This window comes from Podarcis melisellensis, assembly GCF_964234715.1.
Source record: "Podarcis melisellensis genome assembly, chromosome: 7".
In the NCBI taxonomy this organism is placed as follows: domain Eukaryota; kingdom Metazoa; phylum Chordata; class Lepidosauria; order Squamata; family Lacertidae; genus Podarcis; species Podarcis melisellensis.
This window is the reverse complement of record NC_138539.1, coordinates 35,244,522-35,270,113: the sequence shown is the minus strand read 5'-3', so window position 1 is coordinate 35,270,113 and position 25,592 is coordinate 35,244,522. Positions and strand designations below refer to the sequence as shown.

Sequence of the window (25,592 nt, the reverse complement as noted above, 5' to 3'; positions counted from 1 at the left end):
GCGCCGTCGCTATTTGCTCGGGCTGTTTAACATACGGGACATTTAAGAGGCGAGCGCGCGCGCCGACGGACGGCCGTTTCCCCCGCCCTCGTCTTCGGAACCACGTGATAGGAGTCGGGGACGGAAAGGGAAAAGTCGGCTGCAATGTCGTCAGTGGTAGAGGGAGGGGGGAGAGCGGAAGGTCAGGGCGCCGCGGAGCGGAAGTAGGATCCGGAGCGCGTCCGCCATTGTGGGAAAGCGGAGCCCGGAGCAGGGGAGGGAAGCCGAGCTGTGTCCAGCTGGTTGCTTTCGGAGGCGCCGAGCAGACTAGGAGTGCCCGGGCTGCGGAGACAGTCAGGCGGCGGCGGCGGCGGGGAGAGCGGCGGAAAAGGCGGCGGCGGCGGGGAATTGAGGAAGAGCGGGAGGAGGAGGCCCAAGCGGAGCGGGGTGAGGGGATTGCGGCTCCCCGTGAAGAATGTCAGCCACCAGCGTCGACCAGGTACGGTCTCCGCCCGGCCTGGCCTGGCCGGGAGGATGGCTCGGCCTTCCCTTCCTCACCCCTTCCGCCCTCCTTCTTCTGGGCATAGCGGGGATCCGCGCCCGCTACATCCGAGGCCGTGCGGCTCCTCCCCTGTTCCCAGGCCCGCCCCCTCCGCAGGCCTGGAGGCCGCTCGGCCTGGGGCCTCCCCACGGAGGCCGTGAGGCGAACCCGTTGCTTCTCTTCACGAGCAGGCCTTTGCCTCTCCGGGGGCGCCTTCGCTTTCCGCGCCAGCTTCGCCCTCTGCCCGCTTTCCTGTGCCGCCTTCGGTTTTCCCTCGCAAGTGGACTTGGAGGGATCCTTACGGCCACCGTTAAACCTCCTTCGTAGTGCAGCTGCCTCTCGTATCTCGTTCTTGCGGTTATATGTTTCTTTGCGTTTCATTTATTGATGGCATGTCTTCATGCGTGTTTCCGTATCTGTTTATTTTGTTTTCATGCAGCTATTCCATGTACACTTTTTTCTTTCTTTCACACTTTTCTGATCTCCTTATCCCCCCTCCCAATTCTTTCACCAATTCTCCCCATGGTTGTTTTTCTAGTCTTGATCCTCTCGGTCTCACCCTTCTGGGTCCCCCCCACCCCGTGTAAACATTATTTTTGCAGCTAAGAGCAGATAATGGAGGTCTCTGGTGAACGTTAACTTGGCAGATAAATCTTGCAAACCAGAATCCATGTCTGCACAAGTTTCATTTTTAAACCTGGAATGTCACTTTTGAAAATACTTGCTTTTAGTATTGGCTCTTCAGCTAGTACAGGTTTTTCTTCATTCTGTCAGGATTGAGTAATTTGCAAAAGTCATTGCAGGGTCAGAGTCATAAAGTCTATGTGAAAACAGAGGGAAACAGGAATTGTTTGTAATGGGAGCTTTATTTGGGGGCAGGGAAATGCACTTAATGAAGTAAAAATATTTTAACATGGTATGTAATAAATAGTATAGTCCGCAATATGGCTAGCTGATGTAACAGTTCTGATTTTATTCAGCATCGAAGTGAAGCATTCTTAAGGTACAGGACTAGGTGCATGCAACAGTACAGGCAACACCCCATTTGTGTGGGGGTTGCGTTCCAGGTCATTACGCATTTGTGTGAAATCAGAAACTAATTGAAAAAGTCTACAAACACCCATTCTACCCATTTAGTGACATTTCAATGACATCTTTATAACGTTTCCGGGTTCGGCACGTGTGCACGCTCATGCACATATCAGTTGTGCCTAAAATGGGAGTGGCCTGTACCTCACCAGAACATGCTATTCGGTCCTTGTTGCATATTTTTTTTGCATTTTACAGGCACCTTTTTATAACTGATTTGATAATAGCAATACATGCATAGTTTTAAGAAATAAAAGCAGGCATAGTACAGTGAAGAGTTTAGCTTCTACAAAATCATCTGATTATACTTTTTATAGTGCCACACATAAATATTGGATGACTGTTCCATTTTGTTTCTAAATGGTAAACTGTAGTTAGGTATTTTAATGTGCACAGTAATATTGGGAGTCTACCAGTAATCCCAATAAACAGAATTTAGAATGCATCAGGCTTGCAGCACTTAAGTCATAGTTCTTTCTTTTTAATAAAATGGCTTGTATTTTACCATCTTGGGGTATCTTAAAATCACCAAAATTATTTGCTCTTTGTGATAACTTTAATGTTCGGTTCCTCTAATTTTTGTTTGTTTGTTTTTCTTGTTTTATCACTAACAGAGACCTAAAGGACAGGGAAATAAAGGTAAGTTGATTCTTCTGTGTTAGGTTCACTGACATGAATAGAGTAATTCAAAGATTTCACTGTAGTAGACAGTTAAGTGTAGCAGATGCAATCAATTGACAGTTCATACTGGAGTAGTAGTAGTAGTAGTAGTCATGAGACTGCACCAGACAGTGAATCATTTTTTTTCACTTATAAAGTGGACTTTCCCAACATTTTTGTGTGTTACATCATTCTTAATATATTGATTCTGCAACAGCTTCCATTTGCATATCGGGACTTCTCCTGTGTTGTCCCCATATTTCTGAGGAACCCTCAGAACAGATTGGGGGGGGGGCAGGGGAATTCCTCTTCTGCTCATGCAATTATTTAGCTGAATGCCTCCCATTATATAGAGTAATTCAGGCACCAGTCTATTCCCACTTATGTTGAACTCAGTGGGACATCTGAGTAGTCATGTGTAGACAGAATTGTGCTGTCAGAATGCTTTATACTCAGCCAAGAGTATAGTGTCATATATGAATCATACTCTGAGTAGTACGACCTATAAAAATCAGCTAAAAATTAAACCGGAAAGCAAAACGTAACGCCATTAAAATTCCAATAAAAGCAGATAAGCAACAGTACACTTTATGAGCTAATGCAAAGACCATAAAACAAGAAGACAGTTAAATACCTGCCAGAACAAAAAGGTAGTGAAAAACCATCAAAAATGTTTCTGTATATGAAGGGTTAATAATTGTGCTTATGTGCATGGTATTGTAGGAATGGTTCTTCATTTAGCCTAGTAGCAAGTGTGCTAAACTGATGATGAGTGGTGAGCATATGTGCATGAGAATTTTGAGTCCTTAAACTGTGAGACATACTGGCAAATGAAACAAAAAGTGAATGTAGCATGTCATTTATCTCTGCATACAGGATAGCATCATGGTATGCTTTAATCTTAAGTGTATTCTTTATCCCAAGCTTTTGGCAGCTCATTAAAAAATTGAACATCTGCATATAGTTATACTGCTAAAATATATACATGGGAGAGTTAAGGACTCCATTTTGTTAGAAGTGAGAGATAAAGCTTGCTAAACATTATATGGTCATAGGCAGTTACCTAGTCATAGCTTAACAAAGGGTGAAATTGTTTGGTATGCATAGGATCAACCTTTCTCAAATATTGAGAACTGTTCAGTTATTGAACTAAAATTTTAGCTGTTTCACATGTGCACTTTACATCGCATCTTCATTGGGATATTTTAGTGCACTTAAGTTTCTGTAAAGACAAGCAAAGAAGTGAACTTCCCAGTGGATAGGTTAACTTGCCAACATCGTATGAATGAATTTCCAATTGCAAAAGGGAATTCCCCTTTAAACCCCCCAGATGTGATCCAAATCTGCTTTGTCAATCAATGTAAAGTTTTTTTGTTTCCATTATATCACGTTAATATCAACAAGAGAAGCTAGATTGAATCTTGTCTCGGCAGGAAAGATCTCTAACCAGCAGTTCAGCTACTCCCCTACTCTGGTTCTCTTCTCCCCCCATCCTGTGCTTGAAGGCTTGTATTTTAGGTATGCATATTTACTTAGAATCAACTCCTGTTTGGTTTAGTGGTCTTTAGTATTAATGACTTTTGTATGCTGATCCATAACAGAGTTCTCAGGACTTATTGTAGAGATAAAAACAACTTAAATACAGAATAAGGCATAACATCAAAAGCATAATAAATACAAGAAAACAAAACTCACCACAACGCCAAAGTTAAAAGCATTGATTTTAAAAGAGGCCCAGATTACACAAGTTATTTAAAAGGCCTGATCTTTAACCTGGGACTTAAGTAGCCTTAGTAGGCTATTCTATAACTGGAGTGCCCATAATTGAGATGCCTGTCCTGATTGTTATTCACCTTATTTCTTTTGTTGGGCTTTCTCAGGGCAACATGTCAGCCGCCAGCATAAAAAAAAAAAAAAGATCCCATGGTTTAGGCACATATAGATGAGAAGAGCCTTGTGCTAAAGATTAAGCACTTTCACTAGTGCCTTGTCATAGCCATACTATTCCTAAGGTATCTCCAGTAGCTGTTTCCCCCTGCTTTTTTTTTTACCTCTTCAGCAAATGAGAATTCATAATCTTACTAAGGAACATATTGAAAGTCTGTGTAGTACAGCAGCTAGAGCATTAGACTTAAATGTCTGAAACTGTGGTTGAAATCCCTGCTGATCTATGAAGTTCACTGGCACTGTTTATCAGCCTAACTTACCTCCGAGGGTTGTGGTAACGGCAAAATATCACTAAGCTTCATACAGCAAAATAAGGTGCAAATATTTTTTATAAACTGACAAATTGATTATTCCCATTTGAGTGTGCATAGAATTGCAGTCTTAGCTGTACATATGTCACTGAATAAGACATTGATTTGCTGGTAGTGACACCTTGGGTTTAGTGGTGTATTCCCCGTTCCAAAGAAGAGACATGAAACATAAAACTGTACTTGAAATACACCGTTGGTAACTGCGGAGATAGCATGTGTTTTCCTGTAAATCAAATGATTTGATTATTAAGATTCAACTTGCAATTCAATAATTCATTTCGCGGAGGACACAAATTTATTTTGCAGCATAAATACATACAGAACTTCACTATACTGGCTGACAACTATTTCTGAGTTCATAATTCCTTTTAAAGCACATTTTACTATTTGAGGAGAGTTGCTAGTATGTGACTCCCTCTTTTCCAATACAGGGTTGGTCTCCTTTCAAACATGCTATCACTTTAGTCACAGGAGAAATGGCTGTCTTTTCTCTGATGAGATACTGGAGAAGGTTTTGAGTTTTTCTGCATCTGTTTATTTAGATATTTAAATACCACCTGTTAGGCGGGCAACTCAATGCAGCAATACCATAAAATTTAATACAAAGAAAATGAAAATAATCAGACAATAAACATTCTTAAAATTCCATAGCTGCTGGAATCCGTATCCACCAAAAGCTATATAAAACAAACAAAAAAGGGGGCGGGGAATTGCACCACTATTGGCACATTTCTTATTTTGAGGGGGGGGTGTATTCCAGAGTGTGGACTCTGTCACAGAGAAGGCCCTTGTCCCGGTTAATGCTATCTGCAGGCTGTGGCACAATCAGAAGGGCCTCTGTAGATGTTCTTACTGGCAGGGCATGCTTGTCTAGAGGAAAGTGTTCTCTCAGATAACCTGGTTCCAAATTGTTTAATAACAAATCCCGAAACACGGCTTGATAGCAAATTGGCAGTCAGTGCAGTTCCTTTAACGGTGGAGTTGCAGTCTCATGGCCAGTAACTTAGCAACTATATTTTGTGCTAACTGCAGCTTCCAGACCAGTTTTGAGGGTAGACCCACAGAAAGCACATTACCGTAATTGACTCTCTATTCCAATGCATGGGTCACTGTAGCCAGGCTGTCCCTGGCCAGGATTAGCTACAACTGGAGTAATGACTGAAGCTGGTAAAAGGTGGTCCCTGAGGCTGTAGTCACCTGGGACTCCAGTAACAACTATAGGTACAGGAGCACCCAATACATTCTGGATTTGGAAACTAGTCACCTACAGGATCTCCATCTTGATACAGTTCAGCTTCATTGACTCTTATCCAGCCCATTGCTGTGCCCAGGGCTGCAGAGCCCCAATTTAACAAAAGTAAAGGCCCTTCTTTCTCCCTCACCACATTTCTCTTGCTTCTGCAGTCAGATTTGGAATGTATTGTACTAATGAACTAAAATGTCACATTTCCTTATTTTGCATATATTTGGGGATATAATCAGTGTTTTCAAAATGTTTAAATCATTGCAACAGGAATTGTGGGGGTGGGGCACATCATCTGCTGTGAATGTGGATTTCTGGCTTGCGGGCTTACTGTCTTCTCTGTTCACTTCCTTGAGGTATTCTATAACTTTGTCTGCTTCATGTGAAAGTGCCACTTTCAAAAACACAAACAAAAAGACAAATGCTCAGAGAATCTAGTAGCATTAAGGGAATGTTTTGGGCATGGACAAAAGTTTCACCTTTTCTAATGAACACAGAAGTGAATGAGGAAAGAACGTGGAGTTTAGATTAGACCACAACCTACTCCCGGTATAAAACAACTGGCAGTGATCTACCCATTGTCATTGGGGGGTGGAGGCCAAAGTTTTTCCCCCAAAATGTTTAAATCATTGCAGTAGGAAATGTGGGGGTGGGGCACATTATCTGCTGTGAATGTGGATTTCTGGCTTGCTGGCTTACTGTCTAATTCTTTTTTTGTAACCTTGAATAGGGTTTCAAAAGTGGTAGACTTTTGGCACTGTTTTTTTCAGAGGATCTGATGAAGCTACTTCATCTTTCCTTATTGGAGAAGAATGACGGAGGTGCAGGAAAGAATGGACTCTTAAAAGATAAATTGATGGAAATTTGTTTGTGGCAGGAAAGGTTTCAGATGTGGAATAGCTCCTGTTGCTTTTAGATGTGACTATCTCATCCACAGGAAGTGGTGTTTTGCTGTTGTTTAGTTTGGGTCTTTTATGGTTCTCCAGATTTTTCTCTACAGTTAAGTGAAATAGCTGTCTAAAAAGTGCAAACAGGAATTCTTGCACCAAGAAGAACACTTGGCAGCTCGGTTAGAAGTATGGCTGAACATATTAGCTATCTGGGTGTAGATGCTGCAGAAATGGTATACAGCTTCATAGCTGTGTGGGTGGTTTTTAATTGAGTTAGTGATCCAAAGTTTTGGACACGAGTTTTCAGCTGCAGTCTTCAGTTTCAGACCACCTATGTTCTTCATACACAAATATGAATAACAACATAACTAGCCAAAGTATAAATTTTATTAGGTGCATTGGCTCCTTGAAAAATCTGTGTGAAATGCATGGGGCAGATGGTTGTTTTTCTTCTAAGCAAAATTAAAAACTCCACAAAGCTCTGAAAACACAGTGAATACAAATTACATTTCACAAGTTACTTTGCATATGATGTGAAGGACCTGAAGGTAAGGGGTTTTTTTAATGCTAGGAAATCCTGATGATCTTTAAGTGTCCTTGTTGTGCCCCACCCCCAAAAATTATTGCACAGTTTTCCACCCTGTGTGTGTGCAGGGCATAATTTCCCCCCAGAAAAAAACTTTAAGCTTTAAGCTGCCATATTCTTACTAATATATATGCATATGTAGTACTTTGGACCTTATGATTGGTTGGATGAGCTACACAATACAGCTGGACTTTGTGTCTGCAATGTGAAATTTGAAACCTAAGTTCTCATGAGTCCATCTTAGTTACTTAGAGGGCAGAGTTTATGTTGTAAATGCTCAGAACATCTCTGGGTCTTGTTTACTGTCAAGAAGCACAAAACCTGCTTTTATTGTGACTGCTTATGTGGCAGGTTTACTGCAGTGCACCTGTAGAAGTCCTGGGTTGTCAGCTCACATGTAAAAAAAGTGTTACCATTGCTCTTTGCAAATACATTCTTTGTATTTGGTATTAGGAATTGCTCTGTGGGGTGGGGTGAGAACCCTATTGCTGGCAAGGTAAACAAAACTAGATTCATGTTACATTATTGGAAAAGTAGGTCATGCCAAGGCAAAGTTCTAGCTTGTGTGTGCATGTCTGCCTTGAAAGCTGTGCTTGTGCTCTAATTCTGTTGCAGAGAATAGTAGGAACATACAAACAGGAGGATATATATGTGTGTGTGTGTGTGTGTTTGTGAATGATTAATCTGTAGAGCTAGTTTGTATTGCTTTTCCATTTTATTTGCTTGAATTTAACTAGAACTGGCTTACTAAAAATGTTTGACTGCATTTTTGCTATTTTCAGCTAGAAAACATTTGTATCACGTACTCTGCATAGAGCTCTATTAATAAAGGTGTCTGCAAGTTTCATTTTTGAAGTCAACAATTGCTGCAAATATACTACATTGTTTCTAGCTATGTTAGAAGTGATATTTCAACAGCCAAGCACTTTTTAGACTATTCCATTCTTAACTATGGAGAGTTGGTTTCCCTGCTTTCTGTAGGTTTCCCATCTGTTGAGGTGTTGAATTTACAATGTTCCCTTAGGATGGCAGGAAAAATGGTTTAGTGTCAAAATATTTTATATTGGAAAATTATGCCAGCTAAGTATACCTGCAGAAGATGGTATGTGAAAGTGTTTAGTTGAAGTTATTTGAACAGTGCAGTTCAATCTAATATTTATGCTTGCATATGAATCCATAAAACTTCAACTTCAGTTTTAATACATATAACTAGACAAAAAGTCCACTCCTATGAATTACCGTATTTTTCGCTCTATTGGACGCACCGGACCACAGGACGCACCTAGTTTTTAGAGGGGGAAATCAAGGAAAAAAATATTATCCCCCCCCCAGCCCCAAAGAGCAACGGACAGGCTGCACGCAGCCTGTCCACTTCTCCCAGAGCTCCTCGGGGCTGCGGGGGAAGCCCGGGTCCCCCCCCCCAGCCCCAAAGAGCAAAGAAGCCAAGACAGCGCGCGGGATCCATAGCCGCGCAACTTCTCCAGCCAGGAGCTAAACCTCTCCAGTGCAGCTAAAGAAGAAGACAAGGCAGCAAGCGCGATCCATCCCTGCCTTGGCTTCTTCTTTAGCCTTGCGCAGCATCTTTAGTCTTGCGCAATGGGATGGATTGCGCCCGCTGTCCACCGGGGCTGGACTAGATGACTCCTGGGGTTCCCTTCCAACCCTGCAATGACCTCGGAAGGTGTTTGGGGTCTCCACCACTGGAGGCTTTTAAGCAGCGGTTGGGGGACCATCTGCCTGGCGTTCTTTAGCTGTGATTCCTACATTGTGAGGGGGCTGGGCTAGATGACCCTTGGGTGGCCCTCCCAACTCTATACAGTCCTACAGTTCTGCGGCAGGAGATCCACAGCCACTTCACACAATGCTCACTCCCAATTTTCATCTAAGAGACATGTGGCTTCAGTGTCTAGGTAGGTACCCCCCTACCTGCCACACTTCCCCCACCCCACTTAAGCTGAGGGAATTCCTGCCCAGAGAAGCTCCCAGCAATCACGGAGGAGGAATCCGCTGCAGCCGTGAGCAGCGGAGGATCCATGGTCCCCTTCCTTCTCTCCTCCGTAGTTGCTTTGAAGGAGGAAAGTGGGAGAGGAGCTGCTTACACGAGTGTAAGCTGCTCCCCTCCCACTTTGCTGCTTCAAAGGGAGCCCAGGACGAGGGAATCTGCTGCAGCCTCGAGCAGCGAAGAGGATCCATGGGTCCCCTCCTTCCCTCCTCCGTGGTTGCTTTGAAGCAGGAAAGTGGGAGAGGAGCTGCTTACACGAGTGTAAACTGCCCCCCTCCCGCTTTCCTGCTTCAAAGCAATTACGGAGGAGGAATCCGCTGCAGCCTCGAGCAGCGGAGGATCCATGGTCCTCTTCCTTCCCTCCTCCGTAGTTGCTTTGAAGGAGGAAAGTGGGAGAGGAGCTGCTTACACGAGTGTAAGCTGCTCCCCTCCCACTTTCCTGCTTCAAAGGGAGCCCGGGACGAGGGAATCCACTGCAGCCTCCAGCAGCGGAGGATCCATGGTCCTCTTCCTTCCCTCCTCCGTAGTTGCTTTGAAGGAGGAAAGTGGGAGAGGAGCTGCTTACACGAGTGTAAGCTGCTCCCCTCCCACATTGCCGCTTCAAAGGGAGCCCGGGAGGAGGGAATCTGCTGCAGCTTCCCCCACCTCCCGCAGAAGCCGAACGCTCTTTAAAGGGGCTGTGCGGCTTCTCCTGGCTTTTCTGGGAGGTGGGGGGATTCCCCCACCTCGTAGAAAAGCCCGCAGGAGCCGCGCAGCCTTTAAAAAGGGTGCCGCTCTTGGGGGCTTTTCCCCCAGGAGGGAGAAGGGACTGCTGCAGCCAGTCAGTCCCTTCTCCCTCCTGGAGAAAAGCCCGCAAGAGCGCACGAAGCTTGTGTGCGGCTCTTGAGGGCTTTTCCCGCCTGCCTCCCCCCTGCATTCGCTCCATAGGACGCACACACATTTTCCCTTGCTTTTTAGGAGGGAAAAAGTGCGTCCTATGGTGCGAAAAATACGGTACCTTGTTTCTGTTGAGAGTAGGACTGGGTTATCAATATTGCAGTATATCACCAGCTAAACATATCGATATATTGCAACATCTGAAATAAGGATGGAACTGCACAGAGGCAAACATGACAATGTCCTGGCATCTGCTAACTAATAAATGAGGATATTATCAATCACTTCATGGTCACTTTCAGCAGCAGGCAAGCCAAAATCCACCCAAACAAGACTCTTGGTTTTGGGATTGGCTACCAAATCGTGGCATTCAGGACAATCCAAAGTATGGTGATGAGTCATAGTGATAACAAATAATCTGGGACTATCCGTTTTAGTCCCTTAAGTACTAGCAGTTGCCAGGACATTGTCCTGTTCACCTCTGTATAGTACCTTACTTATTTCAGAAATTGTGGTAGATTGCAATGCTTAGCTGGTGATATTGTGAGGCTTAGCTGCTGATAACATTGCAGTGTTTAGCTGGTGAGTTATCACAATGTTGAAAATCAGATATCGCCTAGTCCTTACACACATTGTAATTTGTGATATATTGCCAGCTCAAATATTATGAAACAATTATCACGATGTGAGCTTCAAACCAGTTTTGAACGATATATCACCCAACCCTAGTTGAGAGGCTTCATATAGTGGTAATCTAATCTTAATATTTTCTTTCACTACACTCAAGATCATCTAGCCAGCAGGTACATTTTTTAACATTTTATTTTATGCCATATTTTCAAAGTTACCCGTTTGATGTTCTTCTAATTCAACAGGGCCGAATAAGTCCTACTACAAGTTGGTCTTGGGTTAACTTCATTGATAACTTAAATAATAATATTCAATTAGTTTGACACATCAAAGGTTTCCAGGTGACTTACAGAATGTAAAAGTACAAAGCACACCATAAAATCAGAAAGAAGCAATGCATTACCAAAAGTAATAAAGCAACCCAATAACAGAGCAACAAAAATTCAAGCACCAAAAACACCTTCAACAGACAGCAAAGTCGGATGGCATCCATAGGCTGCTATTGTTTTTTTGAATTCTAGGATGCTTGTAGTGTGTTATTGCCTCCTAAAGAAATATTCTGGTTTTTGAAACATTTTTTTCCCATCATGTGTTTTTAACAACTAAAAAGTTAGGTATAGGATTTCTAGAAGATGTCTAATTTCAGTTATGTTTCAGTTTCAGTGCAAAACGGTTCGATTCATCAAAAGGATGCAGTAAATGATGATGATTTTGAGCCATATCTAAGTAGCCAGACAAATCAGGTGAGTATTTACAAGAATGCACCTTTTCTTGTAAGCTAGTGAGTATAGTTTTTAGTTGGTTATTCCTTTATAATAAGCAAGTAACACAAAACAGTTTTAATGGTTTTATAACAGACCATTGTAAGTTTTCATAGTATTTGTAAATCTCTTAAACAGTGCTAAATGGATTTGTACGAGTTAGGTTCCAAGTGAGCGAAGTTACTTTAAGCAGAGGGATCCACTTAAGCTTAATTAAATCTATCTTAAATTAAGCATACCTGTTGTGTGTGCACAGAACTGGTTGCAAAATCATTGCTCAGCAGATGGCACAATTCTGAGTTTTAATGTCCCAAGCAAGAGACACAACATGTTTTAGAGCTGTAAATTCCACATTTTGTATTAAATCCAAATTACAGAATGAGAACCATACTGGATCAGGCACAAGACACACTTTGTCTAATGGCCTGTTCTCACAGTGATCAGCCAGATGCCTGTGGGAAGTCCACAAGCCACACATGAGCATGACACCACTTGCCCACCTATGATTACCAGCAAATGGGTATTTCAGACACTTGCTATCTCAAACAGTGAGGTAGAATGTTGCTCTCATGGCTAGTAACCTGATCCTTTGTCTAATTCAGGCACCCCCAACCTTCGGCCCTCCAGATGTTTTGGACTACAATTCCCATCATCCCTGACCACTGGTCCTGTTAGCTTGGGAATTTGGGGAGTTGTAGGCCAAAACATCTGGAGGGCCGCAGCTTGGGGGTGCCTGGTCTAATCCTCTTTTAAAACAGTCCAGTTTGACGGACATAGTTACATATTGTGGAAATGAATTCCTTATTTTAACTACGTGCTGTGAGAAATACTTTCTTTTGTGTATCCTGAAACTTTAAATAGTAAGCTTCATTGGATATGAGAGAGAAGGCCTTCTCTTTACTCAACTTTCTCCATTGAGTGCATAATCTTGCACACATCTGTTATGTCCGCCAACTCTCCCTTTTTGTCAGGTATTTTAAGAGTTACTGTTTTCCTCCTAACTGAACTTTGTTCAAACTATAAGTGAAAAGGGTTAATGCTGAAATGAAGTGATTTTTCAAGACCCAGGGTGGTGGGGGGGTAGGCCCTAAATGACTGCATCTGTTTGCATAGGACTTTTCTGCATAGAAAAGGCTGATTTATTTAAAATATTTGAAAATTGACCTTCAACAGCATTTCCAGGATGACAAGATAGAATACAGTACACAAATCTCATGCCCTACTCCTGTAGCAGCCTACAGTGCTACATCCCATACCATTTCCTTCAGCAGTTGGGATTGGATGGAGAAGGAATTAATAGTCCAGTCATTTTTCTTATGATTCAGCCTTTGGTTAGCTTTTGATTTTCTGCTCCCTTTCTGAATTCTTACATGAGTTTCAAGTCCAACAAGGATTCTTCCATTTCAGGGAATTTTTGCTTGCAGAAGATGCATGTTGAGAGGCTTTGGGGCAAGGTATTTGGGAAAAAAGTGGTATTTCTATCATTTTGCATGTGTGTACTGTGATGGGAGAAACAGTTTATATCCTTATGCCCAACCTTCTATACAGTTGATAGTTGTTTTGTATGCCTAAATTTGCATGGTGAGTAAGAAATGCAAAGAATATGTGGTGCTTTTTATTGGGCCAGTTCCTTTTGGTGTCAAATGGCTTTGCAGCCAGTCAGTTGCTAGGCAAGAGCATACATTAATTACTTGATCCAACACTCAAACAACCTTTTGAAAAACAGACACTTGTAGATGAGTGAGCTGATAAAACCTTTTGGGTTTGATCCATTCTTGAATTTGAGTTCTGCTCTGTAGTGGGAAGTGACTTTGCTGATTTCTCCTTCCCTCTGCCTTTCCCTGAAAAGCTGTTTTGGAGGTTTGGCTGATTCTCTAGAAAAGTGTGGCAGTTCCAGGGGCAAAAATCACGTCTCTTCCCTCCACTGGAAAGCTTCTGCTGGGTACTGGTTGCTTTTGCAAATGGAAGGATTCAGCTACGCCAAGGGTGGCATAGTTTATGCAAACTTTGGACTTTAATATTCTTTATGTATACATACAGCAGATAATTGCATTTTCTATTTTTTCTTATTGGGAAAATAATAGTGGCAAGACTCAAAATGCCAAACACAGAACATTCAAATATTAATTCAAGATTGAACAATCAGAGCAAGCTAAGTGAATTAGGAATTGGATCTGGACCAAATAAATCAGCATTTTTTTTTAACCTTTCTTGCAAATGCTAGTCATGGGTGGCACATCGGCAGCCCAAAAGGAACCCTCACACTTATAAAAACTTCCTTGTTTGCTCATATAGAGGTGTTCTTTTATTTTTTACAACAAATGTAGCTAACCATTACCTTTCAGATGTTATTGGACTATCATCTCTGACCATTGGTCATGCTGTCTCTGACTGGTGGGAACTGGGAGTCCAAAATCATATTGAGGGGTTAGCTACCCCTGGTTTCAAGTGAGCTAGGTGACAGGGTTTATCAGTACTTGAAGTTCCTTTTCACTGTGCAGGGTGAACTTATTTACAGCTTGGCAAGGAACATGATGAGTTGTTAAATATATACACTGAACCTTATCTGTACACCAGAGGCAGGTTTCTCAGGGGAATGTTGGTACACATACATGTTGGGGTAATGGTCATGGTCAGTACTGAATCTTTGATCAGCTGTTCAGCATAGGAGAGAGGCCTAGAAATAGGACAGGAATTTGCTTATAGGAATAAAAGAAATAAAATGACATCCTGATAAAAAACAGGAAAAGCACTCCTGATTGGAGATGGAAGATAAATTTTTAATTGCTCTAACCACTTTTAATTGTGTTATATTAATTAAAACGGTGTAGGCTGTAATTACTTTGGTTTTGTATGTGAGATTAAAGATAACGAAGGTACCTCTTTTAGATCTTTTTGCTTGATTTTTTTTTCTGTTTAAAATTCTAACTGTGTTGGAAATTTGCTTCAGATGTCCATAAATGCATATTTATAGGCAAAGAATGTAGATGTAGCAATAGAATGATTCTTACACTGATATGTTTTCCTGCAGAATAATAGCTATCCACCAATGTCAGACCCATACATGCCTAGTTATTATGCTCCATCCATTGGATTTCCGTACTCTCTGGGTGAAGCGGCATGGTCCACAGCAGGAGATCCTCCAATGCCATACTTGACAACTTACGGACAGATGAGCAATGGTGAACACCACTACATCCCTGATGGTGTCTTTAGTCAACCTGGGGCTTTAGGAAACACCCCTCCATTCCTTGGTCAGCATGGATTTAATTTTTTCCCTGGGAATGCAGATTTCTCAACATGGGGGACAAGTGGATCTCAGGGACAATCGACTCAAAGCTCTGCTTACAGCAGCAGCTATGGCTACCCACCTAGCTCTCTTGGTAGAGCAATAGCCGATGGACAGGCTGGATTTGGCAATGATACATTGAACAAGGTGCCTGGTATTAGCAGCATTGAGCAAGGCATGACTGGACTGAAAATTGGCGGTGATATGACAGTCGCTGTGACGAAAACCGTTGGTTCCGCTCTGAGTAGTACAGGTATGACAAGCATTGCAGCAAATAGTGTGCCTGCGGTTAGCAGTTCAGCACCTAAACCAACCTCATGGGCTGCCATTGCTAGGAAGCCTGCTAAGCCTCAGCCAAAACTTAAGCCTAAAGGTAATGTGGGAATTGGGGGCCCTGCGGTACCACCTCCCCCTATAAAACACAACATGAATATTGGAACTTGGGATGACAAAGGGTCTGTGGTAAAAGCTCCCCCAACCCAACCAGTACTGCCTCCTCAGACTATAATGCAGCAGCCTCAGCCATTAATTCAGCCTCCTCCAATGGTGCAAAGCCAACTGCCTCAGCAGCAGCCTCCGCCTCAGCCGCCACAAGGACTTCAGCAACAGGCTCCGCCTCATCAGCTGCAGCAGCAGCAGCTGCAAAATCGCTGGGTGGCTCCTCGCAATAGGGGTGTAGGCTTCAATCAGAGCAATGGAGCTGGCAATGAAAACTATGGTATAGGTGTTATACCAGTTAGCTCGTCACCTTCTGGTGTAGAAGTGCACCCAGTATTGGAGAAACTAAAGGCCATAAATAACTATAATCCCAAAGACTTTGATTGGAATCTGAAGAACGGTCGTGTGTTTATAATCAAAAGCTATTCGGAGGATGATATACACCGCTCCATTAAGTATTCTATCTGGTGTAGTACTGAGCATGGTAATAAGCGCTTGGATGCTGCCTACCGTTCACTGAATGGAAAAGGCCCACTCTATTTACTTTTCAGTGTGAATGGCAGTGGACACTTCTGCGGAGTAGCTGAGATGAAGTCTGTGGTGGACTACAATGCATATGCTGGAGTCTGGTCTCAGGATAAGTGGAAGGGGAAGTTTGATGTTAAGTGGATCTTTGTTAAAGACGTTCCTAACAACCAGCTGCGGCACATTCGCTTGGAAAATAATGACAACAAACCCGTTACCAACTCGAGGGACACTCAAGAAGTACCCCTAGAAAAAGCCAAGCAAGTGCTTAAAATAATTGCTACTTTCAAGCATACCACCTCAATCTTTGATGACTTTGCACATTATGAAAAGCGTCAAGAAGAGGAGGAAGCCATGCGTAGGGTAAGAATCTAATGTTATGTTAAACTTTTTTCATGCTTTTTGGAGTTTGGGGGTTTTTTAAAGACAAATCAGCTTGGTTTTTTAATATGTAAAACAAAAAGTAATTAGAAATGGGTTTAGATGGTAAAGGCCAAGGCATGTAACGTATTCAACAACACTTCCTTGCAAGCACATTTGCAAATACAATTTTCTGTTCTTCATAGCATTTTACTTATGCATTAAAACCTTCAGCTAAGTAACTAATCTTCGTTGGCAGTAGATGGAAAAAATATGTATTTTAATGGTTTCAGTAGCAAATGGTACTTGTTCCTTAAATCATTTCGTTGCCTGTTTTGTTTTGTGACATTTAAACAAAAAATATGTATATGGAAGTTGTGATGTCCACATGCTTCAGCTGTTGTAATAGTACAATTTTTTTAGATGCATAGAAAAAGCCACATACACAGAAATTGAGAGCTTGTTTTCTGTTAGGAATTTAGACTGCTGACTTACGCACATTTACTTGGTGGTAAGCCCCATTGAACTCAGTAGGACTTGCTTCTCATAGAGATGCATAGGAAAGAAAAAGGAAATGTCAACATGAGTTTAAATGTGTTTTGACCCTTTGTAGCTACTTTTTTGTGAAACATTTCAAATGTGCCTGGCAGGACAAATAGAAAGGGCTGTATTCAGGCAATGTGTTTCTCCTGATGGAAGGCACTTTGATGCAGTGGAACCTTCCAGGGGTCAAGGCAAAATTGTGTTTTTCCTGGCCCCTCTGCAACCCTCCAGCCTGCTTTGCAAGGTTGAAGAACCCTTTAGAACAGCTTCAGTCCTTGAAGGCTCTGCTGGATCAAAGAGCCTTTCATATGTAAAGGGCCATCATTTGGCTATAACCCAAACAACATTTACGCAGAATTAAATTAACCCAACCCAGGGCTGATTCTTATGATGACCTAGTTATCTTAGGGGAGAATAAAGAGTTGGGAAGAGACTTGAAATTTCTTCCTTCTTATGTGGGATATGCCAGGCGTTGAATGTGGATTGCTCTACATGCAAAACAGGCACTTGCCATCAACCTGTGGACCCCACTTTATTCCATAGGTACTTACTGCTGTAAGCAATATGCCAATCCAAGGTATCTTGTCCCATACCAAATGTTATTTATGAAGACCTGAGTGTTTTTGTAATTTACAATAAAAATTAAACACACAGACTCTTTGGGGCAGTACAAAAGGAAAAATGGATGAAGAAAGAAGACGAAAATAAACAAATTCAGGTATCACTCCTTACATAAGAGCTTTCCAAACTTTTCATGTTGGTGACACACTTTTTAGACATGCATCATTTTACAACACAGTAATTCAGTTTTACTCTTGTTAGCTACATACCCTGCTAGCTGCTGATGGAGTCAACTTGCTGGAAAAGGCTGTGTACAGTGTATGAACTTGTAAGCTCCTGTACTGTTCAAATGGAAGGAGGAATTATTGTAAATAAATAGTAGATGGATTCTCCTTTAAGAGCAGGAGAAATATCCTGTGTCCCCATTCCAGGTCTCCTCTGTGCACCACAGAAAGCTTCCATAGGAAGCTGGTGAGAAGGATTCTATGTCATTGTTTATAGTATTGGAGCAGCTTGGAGAAGAAGAAAAAATAGTGTTACAAGTAGTTAACTAGGGATTAACTAGGAGTTCTGTAAAAGGCTTAAAATAAACTTGCTTGTAATCAAGGAATTCAGTGGCATAGGAGACGTTGGGCAGAATCTGTTCAGTTCATAATCAAAAGTGGGTTTGAGAATTCTGATTCAGGTGTGGCTACATAGTAGCCAGCCATTGCTAAATTCACATTGAATGGCATTGGTTAACAAAGCAAATGGGACACTAAGTCTGGTCCTCAGCTGAAGTTGTGACAGAACCTTGAACAGAAGAAAAGGCTGAAGAATAAAAAGTCTCTGACCCAAGTTGTCATTTCTTTTGTGCTTCTCATGGTTGATTTTTCTTTTTGGGATCTACAGAGTGGAACTGAATAAACAGTTTTGTTTTAAGCCCAGGTAGTTTTGCAGTGTTTGAAGAGAAGAAAAAATTACACCTACATATGAAGAGTCCAGCCACGCTCCATAAATAAGCAGGATTCCTTGGGTAGTCTAGTAATGATGCTGCATACAAAATGGCAACTTAAATGTTTATACTAATTGGTTCTTCTGTTTACAAATTTTCTGTAATGGTTCTTTACTTCGACTTTCATTTCAGGTGGTTGTGTTTGCATTGTTTTTCATACAGTCCTTGTTATTAAGATAATTACACTTGCTATTAGAGATGCATATACAGGCTAGTTCCAGTGTTCTATTTTTTTTTTATTTATAAATTTTTATTAAGATTTTCACAAATTTTTAAGATAATACACAAAACATAGAAAAACATACAACACGTATAATTTCAGATCTTACTTTCTTATAACTTACTTTCCCGACTTCCTCATGCCTCCCCTTTCCAGTGTTCTATTTACAAGATGGCTTTTGGAATTATTCTTGTTGTTGTAGACGCCTGAAATCAGATGGGGTACATCATCAACCAAGTTGCTAAGATTATTGCCTATTGTCCTCATGTAAATAGCACATTTTACAAATAGGTTGATCTGCTGGGTTTCACTACAGAAATTCTAGTGCTACTAATTGTGTTTCTATCAAACCTGTGCCTATCTTTATATTGCACTGGCTTACAGTGGTGCCTAATATGTTGGGTTCCATGGGCATGTTGGGAATTTTGAATATATTATAGTGCTGTCATAAAATGGCTGTCATGGGGTTGTTCCCCTTCACAAAATGACTTGCATGCTGGGTGGAGCCAGACACAAAGTACTCATTTCACATTAAACCTATCAAGATACCAAAGCTTGCACATGCAGCCCCAGAAAGAGAGAGGGAGATGAACAGGCAGCCTCAACAGAAGAGTGCACAGATCCAGAGAAGGAAGAAAAACAAGTACACATTGCCCCAGAGAGAGAGCGAGAGAGAAACAGAGTCCCAGAGGGTGAGGTAGGAAAGCACACGGTTCAGGAACCAATAGAGGAGGGGAGAGGATCATGCGCATAGTCTGAGAAAGGCAGAAACACACATTTGCTTTGTTATATCTTCCTTCTTGTCCCCTCAGTCATCTTTTTCTTTGTTTCTAAACATTTGTACAGGATTTTTTCCACTCACGTCTCTCAACTTAATGTTTTGGTGCTGGTCAGCCTGGAAAAGTTCATAGACTTAAGACAGGCCATAGAAAGTGGTAATACTTTTACTACTACTTCTTTTTTCAAGACTGATCACACTCTTTACAGCTTGGAAGGGCAGGCACTGTGTGTCACAGAGACATTTTAAGCACCAAGTGGCTCAGTGGGTGCAATCGGAACCAAAACTGTTCTAAAAACCCATTAACTGTTATTGCCATCCTAGCAGTTTGAAGGCACATCAAAAAGTGCAAGTAGATAAATAGGTACTGCTCCGGCGGGAAGGTAAACGGCGTTTCCGTGCGCTGCTCTGGTTCGCCAGAAGCGGCTTAGTCATGCTGACCACATGACCCGGAAGCTATACGCCGGCTCCCTGAGTCAGCAAAGCAAAATGAGCGACTGGACCTAATGGTCAGGGATCCCTTTAGCTTTTTATCCATTATGTATGCAGCACATTGTTTTAGTCCTATGTGTTCTAGGCAGGGCATCAAACTATTTAAATTTTCTGAATTGATTTAATTTTGGTTCTGCCTGTTAACTCTTAGTTTGATTTCACAAGGAAAAGGCTCAATATTTACAAAATGACACTGATTGGTATCTGCAGTAATTAAATAGTGAGTTAATCTTAATTCTAGGTGACTACGCCGAAGAAACACCTGTTGTATGGACAGAAAACTTTGAGCAAGGATGAGAAGAAAATTTACTAGATTTTGAAAGAAATATTTGGGAACTTGGAAGTGATGACAGTTGTGAAAGCAGAGCTTATAATGATGTCTGCTTAATACACAGATTCAAAAGTCCAATGTTCTTTTGTTTCCAGGTTGATTCCCTATTTTTGTTACAAGTGCAATAATATTCTCGCAGGCACTAAATATGTTTACCATGTGATCCATAGTTGTAAGCTAATTTTAAAACTAGCTGCTTGTCTGCTACCCATATTGTTTACCTCAGATTTAAGTGTTTGATGATTTCTCAAGAAAGACTGCTCATAATAAATTCACATATGTTAGTAAAAGTCCTGAATGTTCCAAACGTTTGTAAGGAAAGAGTTTTGAATGAGAAACATTTTGTGTTGAATTAAACTTCTGTCTGATAGGATTAGTAGATAGTATATGAATTTAAATTTCAGAAGCGAAAAGGCACAGTACTGGGAACAGTGGGAGAACGAAGGCCTTTACTAGTATGGTTCCAAGAAAAAGTGTATTGATTAGCTTTTGTGAAATTAGGATTCCGAAAAAAAGAGCCCAGTCCACCTTTTATCTTCATTCCTAATTGTTTTTCATCATTTTGCATGGGATTTGAAAACTGGGTTGAAGCATCTGGGCTGAGAGCATAGCACTTGTAGTTATTTGAAGCATGCACTTCTTTAGAACAGGATTGAGGATTCTCTTTCAGTCCCAGGGCCAGATAAGAACTTGCCCAACCTTCTGGGGGCTTCTTAAGAATGGTGGCATGTTAAAACAAAAAAACAAACACCCACCCAAAGAAAAAATTGCACATATCTCTTTCCCCTCTCCCTGCATCACAACGCACCTCCAACAGGCACACAGTGAACACACACGCCTTTTCTTACACATCCATAAATTCAGTCACACACTCATACATGCAGCCACATGTACACATGTGGCAGGAACATACACACACAATATGCATTTTGAGCCCGCTCTAGTACTAGGGTTGGGGTGGCTAGAAAATTATATCTGCCTCTTCATTCAAAGGGATTTTATTTCCCCATCTTAGCACTAAGCACTACAGTATTAATTTCAAAAAATAAATCTTCTGACTGCTCTTTAAGAATAGTAGGTAGCGTTCTGCCCATCCAGTGCTGGAATGGGAGGTGGGGTTAGGAGAAGGCAAAGAGCTTGTCTCCCATCTAAGTTGAGAGATCCCTCTGCTGCCCTTTCCTCTCAAAGAGGTCTTATCTTCAATCTTCACACTGTGGTACTCGGGTGGCGCTGTGGGTTAAACCACAGAGCCTAGGATTTGCTGATCAAAAGGTTGCAGTTCGAATCCCCGCGATGGGTGAGCTGCTGTTGCTCGGTCCCTGCTCCTGCCAACCTAGCAGTTTGAAAGCACGTCAAAGTGCAAGTAGATAAATAGGTACCACTCCAGTGGGAAGGTAAACGGCATTTCCATGCGCTGCTCTGGTTTGCCAGAAGTGGCTTAGTCATGCTGGCCACATGACCCGGAAGCTGTACACCGGCTCCCTTGGCCAATAAAGCGAGATGAGCGCCACAACCCCAGAGTCAGCCACAACTGGACCTAATCGCCAGGGGTCCCTTTATCTTTACCTTACTTGGATCAAATAAAAGAGTTGCCTTTAACTCTTCCATGTCTGGCATGATATTAGATTTGCCCCCAAATGACCTCATGGATCAAATAGAAAGCCTAAATGTTCTCCACCACTGCTTTACATTAAAAATGTGCATACTTTCCTGAACTACAAAGTATTTTTAAAATGTTAAGTAAAATGTCACTAGTGACATGTTGGCTAATATCAGCAACTTTAGGTAGTAGAAGCCTAAAGTTTGCATAATTTTCTAGGGAAACCCTACTTCCAAACAGTTCATGAATTCATATTCTGTAACCATGTTTCATAAAGGGTACATGTTTTCCATCAGTAGCTTTGTCATAACATCACACATACTGCCTGGACTCCTTTGGTAGTAAAAGGATGTCAGTTGAATTAATAAGGCAATAGTATATATGAAACATACTGCTCAGCTTACCTTTGGACCAAAGCTAAGAGGGGGATCTTGTCATCTGGGCTGTGCAGCTTGCACCCTGGGGAAGTGATTTTGGTGCTGCTAACACAATGGTTTGACTTATCCCATGGAGGCACACTTTGTTGTCTCTTGAGACAGACAGATGCCAACAATGTATAACCCTTCATATCAGGAATTGCTATTCAGGTCTTCGTGACTTTAGGTAAAATGTTCTAGAAAACGATGTCGGTACTAGATATTTACCATTTGTAAATTATTCCTTGCATAGCTAATATCTACATGTTACTAAGCTACAAGGGTTCTGAAGTGTCACCGATATCACAATGAAACTTAATAAGAGATTATCAATTTATAAGAGGTTTTTTCTGCCCTATAAAGCACTTTGGCATCATCTTGTATATTTCATTTAAGTTTCTGTGATGAAGTAGAATTGTAAAGATTTGTTGTGTATGACTTGTGTCAAAAAGTGGGATTATGCTAGTGGAAGTGTTCCTTATATTAATTGATCCATCTTACCCAATGACACCCCCTCCCAAGAAAAAATTCCTCTGGGCTTGGAGACCCTTGGAAACATTTTGGAATATAACGCAGAGGGCTGCAGTTAGTGAAAACTAGATGCCTCACCTTGCAGTAGCAGCAAGTGTTTCTGTGGGAATGGGAAGCCAACATTGGATGCATCCCTTAGGTTGGATTATAGAATTGCACATTTAATTCAGCTGATTGCTGCAATGTTTCTGTAAAGCTAATGTCATGCTTTTATGAAATATTTATAGTCTCATAGCACTTATACCGAATAAAAGTCTTCTATGACAGAGCTATACTAATTTTCCTTTCTTCTGTTCTGCAGGAGAGGAATAGAAACAAACAATAACTATATGGCGATGGTCCTGCTAGAATTACAACACTAATGATGTGGACTCTGGAAATGCCTAATATGTCTAAGAAGAAGTTATTAAAGCTTTGTTCCTGCTTAAGGTGACATCTTTGAACACTTTAACACAAAATTGACTCTTCTTGTAATGGTTCTCATCAGTGCATCTGCCCTTATACTCTCTCACCAAACACACTTGAGAACTGTAACTTCGTCAAGCACTTTCTGTCCTGAAGCTTTTACCAGTATCTGCTGTCTTTTGTAATTATGCATCCTAGCTAAGGCACAGGAGATGGAACGAATGCAAGGATTCATTAACTCTTTGAATTTGTTAAATACTAACAATTAACCATCATAAGTGGTTCAATGATGTGAGATTCACATTGCTTCAACTTATTTTTCTTTGATGTAGTTTTTTAATTGTCAGTTTTTAGCTATTCAACAGAATTTAAAGCAAAATCATGCCATATTTAGTCCTGGAGTAAAACTCAAGTCTAAATGTTCATGTGAAAATTATTGTAGTAAACTTTTAATATGGCAAAGCAACTTTGAGCTGCAGTTTAGCCAAATGAATTATAACATGAAATTATATTAGAATGACATTTCCCTTGTTTCAAACTGTTTGGTGTAGAGAATATTAATATATGCAGCTTGGTGGGCCGCACCAATTAATGCACATTTCCTTTTTTTTCCTGTAACATGTATACCGAAAAAAGTGCATTTGTCTGAGGAACTGTTTGTTTGCTACCACTCAATCTCAGTTTTGAGTACATGTACCTCAGTCTAAATCAGACTTTTTATGACCTTTATAACTATACTTAAAATCTTTAATTCCTATTTCTGGGTGTTTGCAAGCCTGAAAAGATTGCTATCATGGAAGTGAAAATTTACTCCTCTAGGTGATTCACTAGCTAAATAAACATAATTCTTGTTTTAGCAAGCATATACTCTGTTTCTCAAATTTTGTTTGTTCCCAGCTCTGAATATTATAGTCTGATATTCTTTCAATTCAAAATACTTTGGGAAATAAACGTTTATCCATGGTTTCAGTTTGTATGCTCATGGATGTGTTTACATGTTATCTGTTAGAGCTATATAATAAAAGCCTAGGTACCATATTCACCTGAATATTTTCTATGCTACTTTCTAAACTTTTATTTTAAAATTTCCACTTGCACACCAACATGAATGCTGCCTTGAAAGTGAAGCAACTGTATTGGTTTCATGAAATACTGAAGAGTCTTAAAGCTTTCTTTAAGATCAGTACGAAATCCAGATATGGGGAAGTTGAAAAATAGCTATTGTATTAATGCTTGATGTATCCGTCAAACCCAAATATTTACATCATGTCTGGATTCTTTCACTGGCAGTCTGTTTCTGAAGCAGAACTCTGCTTGATCCCATTATTTTTGGCTGCTCTGTTCTTATTCAAATTGGTTGAATATATGGCTGTTTTGGCACAGTGTGACAGTCATTTTGCCATTAATTTTGGAAACATCATTGGGTGATGACCATCCAAGCCATACCCTTGAAATTAGTGGACTTCAGGTACTGAAGTCATGAATTTCAGTGGCTTTGCCCTGAGTATATAACATTGGTCATCATCCCCTTGTGTTACTTAACTAAAGGTTCCTCTATATACTTGGATGGAATTCCTTTGAATTCTGTGCAACTTCCTTCCAAATAATAACATTTGGTTATTAAAACACCTACAAAAAATTGCTTCATTGTGATTAGTATGAGGATGAAAGGCTAGCCTACTTCAAAAGAAAGCCATAATTGTTCATATCCTCATATTTCAGAAGATGCTGTGTTATTAGAATTTGTGTGTGATCACTATGGAGAACATGATTAATTCAAACATATAGTGCCAAGTGCAGTGCTATCATGTGGACCATGTGTTAACTAACTGAGGTAAGTGATTTGAAGAGTGGTTCTCTTTGTGGTAATTAACAACACCAGCCCCAAATTCCAAAAAAGAGGATTGTTTTGGCACTGGCAAAATCATTCTGAATCCAGTGGCAAACTCCATTCACAAAGAATTACCAAACGGCTGTGTTGCAAAGTGACCATGTGTATGAATTGCAGCATATATAAAACACACCTGTCTTGGGGCATACATTCAATGCTGGTCATGGCTAACAAAACTTTGGCACAATACCAAGATAATTCTATTTGTTAGTGACTTGTCTACATTGTATACAGAGGGTTGTTGTTGTTTTTTTGCAGTCATAGTTAACAGTTATCATTTTCAATATCTTCTATACGGTTGTACCTTGGAAGTTGAACGGAATCCATTCCAGAAGTCTGTTCAACTTCCAAAATGTTTGAAAACCAAATCATGGAAGCCCCATCAGACATTCGGGTTTCAAAAGAACATTAGCAAACCGGAACAATCACTTCCGGGTTTGCAGCGTTCAGGAGCCAAAACATCCAATCCCAGGGCTTTCAGGATCCAAGGTATATCTTTTTATTTAGCTCATAAGGGAAAAAAAGAGCTGATCATAAAAGCAGAACATCGATCTCCATTCATGTATGTTAGAGGCACACAGGGTCTACTACTTTAATTTTAGGTGGGGTTGTGTTTCTGGCATATATGATGTGGAACAGATGTTTTTAAATCCTCTAGACAAAGAGCAATTTGTTTATCCCACTTGAATTGCCTTGCAAGATG

At 41.0% G+C, this 25,592-nt stretch overlaps 1 protein-coding gene across 3 annotated transcripts; it reads left to right on the top strand.

Moving 5' to 3' along the window:
• The first annotated feature begins 107 nt into the window (after window positions 1-107).
• YTHDF3 (YTH N6-methyladenosine RNA binding protein F3) lies at window positions 108-24,036 on the top strand. Of its 3 annotated transcripts, XM_081917537.1 has the most exons (6): window positions 108-478; window positions 2,224-2,248; window positions 3,703-3,787; window positions 11,412-11,497; window positions 14,547-16,130; window positions 22,895-24,036. In XM_081917537.1, exons 5-6 carry the CDS (start codon window positions 14,565-14,567, stop codon window positions 22,916-22,918), a joined length of 1,590 nt encoding a protein of 529 aa, XP_081773663.1. In that variant the 5' UTR covers window positions 108-478; window positions 2,224-2,248; window positions 3,703-3,787; window positions 11,412-11,497; window positions 14,547-14,564; the 3' UTR covers window positions 22,919-24,036. The 3 variants fall into 3 exon arrangements, with proteins under 3 accessions (XP_081773663.1, XP_081773664.1, XP_081773665.1); XM_081917538.1 differs by lacking the exon at window positions 3,703-3,787 and having other exon boundaries at window positions 325-478; XM_081917539.1 differs by lacking the exons at window positions 108-478; window positions 2,224-2,248; window positions 3,703-3,787 and adding an exon at window positions 7,972-8,077.
• Window positions 24,037-25,592: the final 1,556 nt, after the last annotated feature.

Bases quoted from the DNA above. Each gene is read 5' to 3' on its own strand.
- YTHDF3 (XM_081917538.1), top strand. From the start codon at position 455: ATGTCAGCCACCAGCGTCGACCAG. The intron at 11,498-14,546 runs GTGAGTATTTAC...GTTTTCCTGCAG, and splicing joins TAAGTAGCCAGACAAATCAG to AATAATAGCTATCCACCAAT. The intron at 16,131-22,894 runs GTAAGAATCTAA...TCTGTTCTGCAG, and splicing joins AGGAGGAAGCCATGCGTAGG to GAGAGGAATAGAAACAAACA.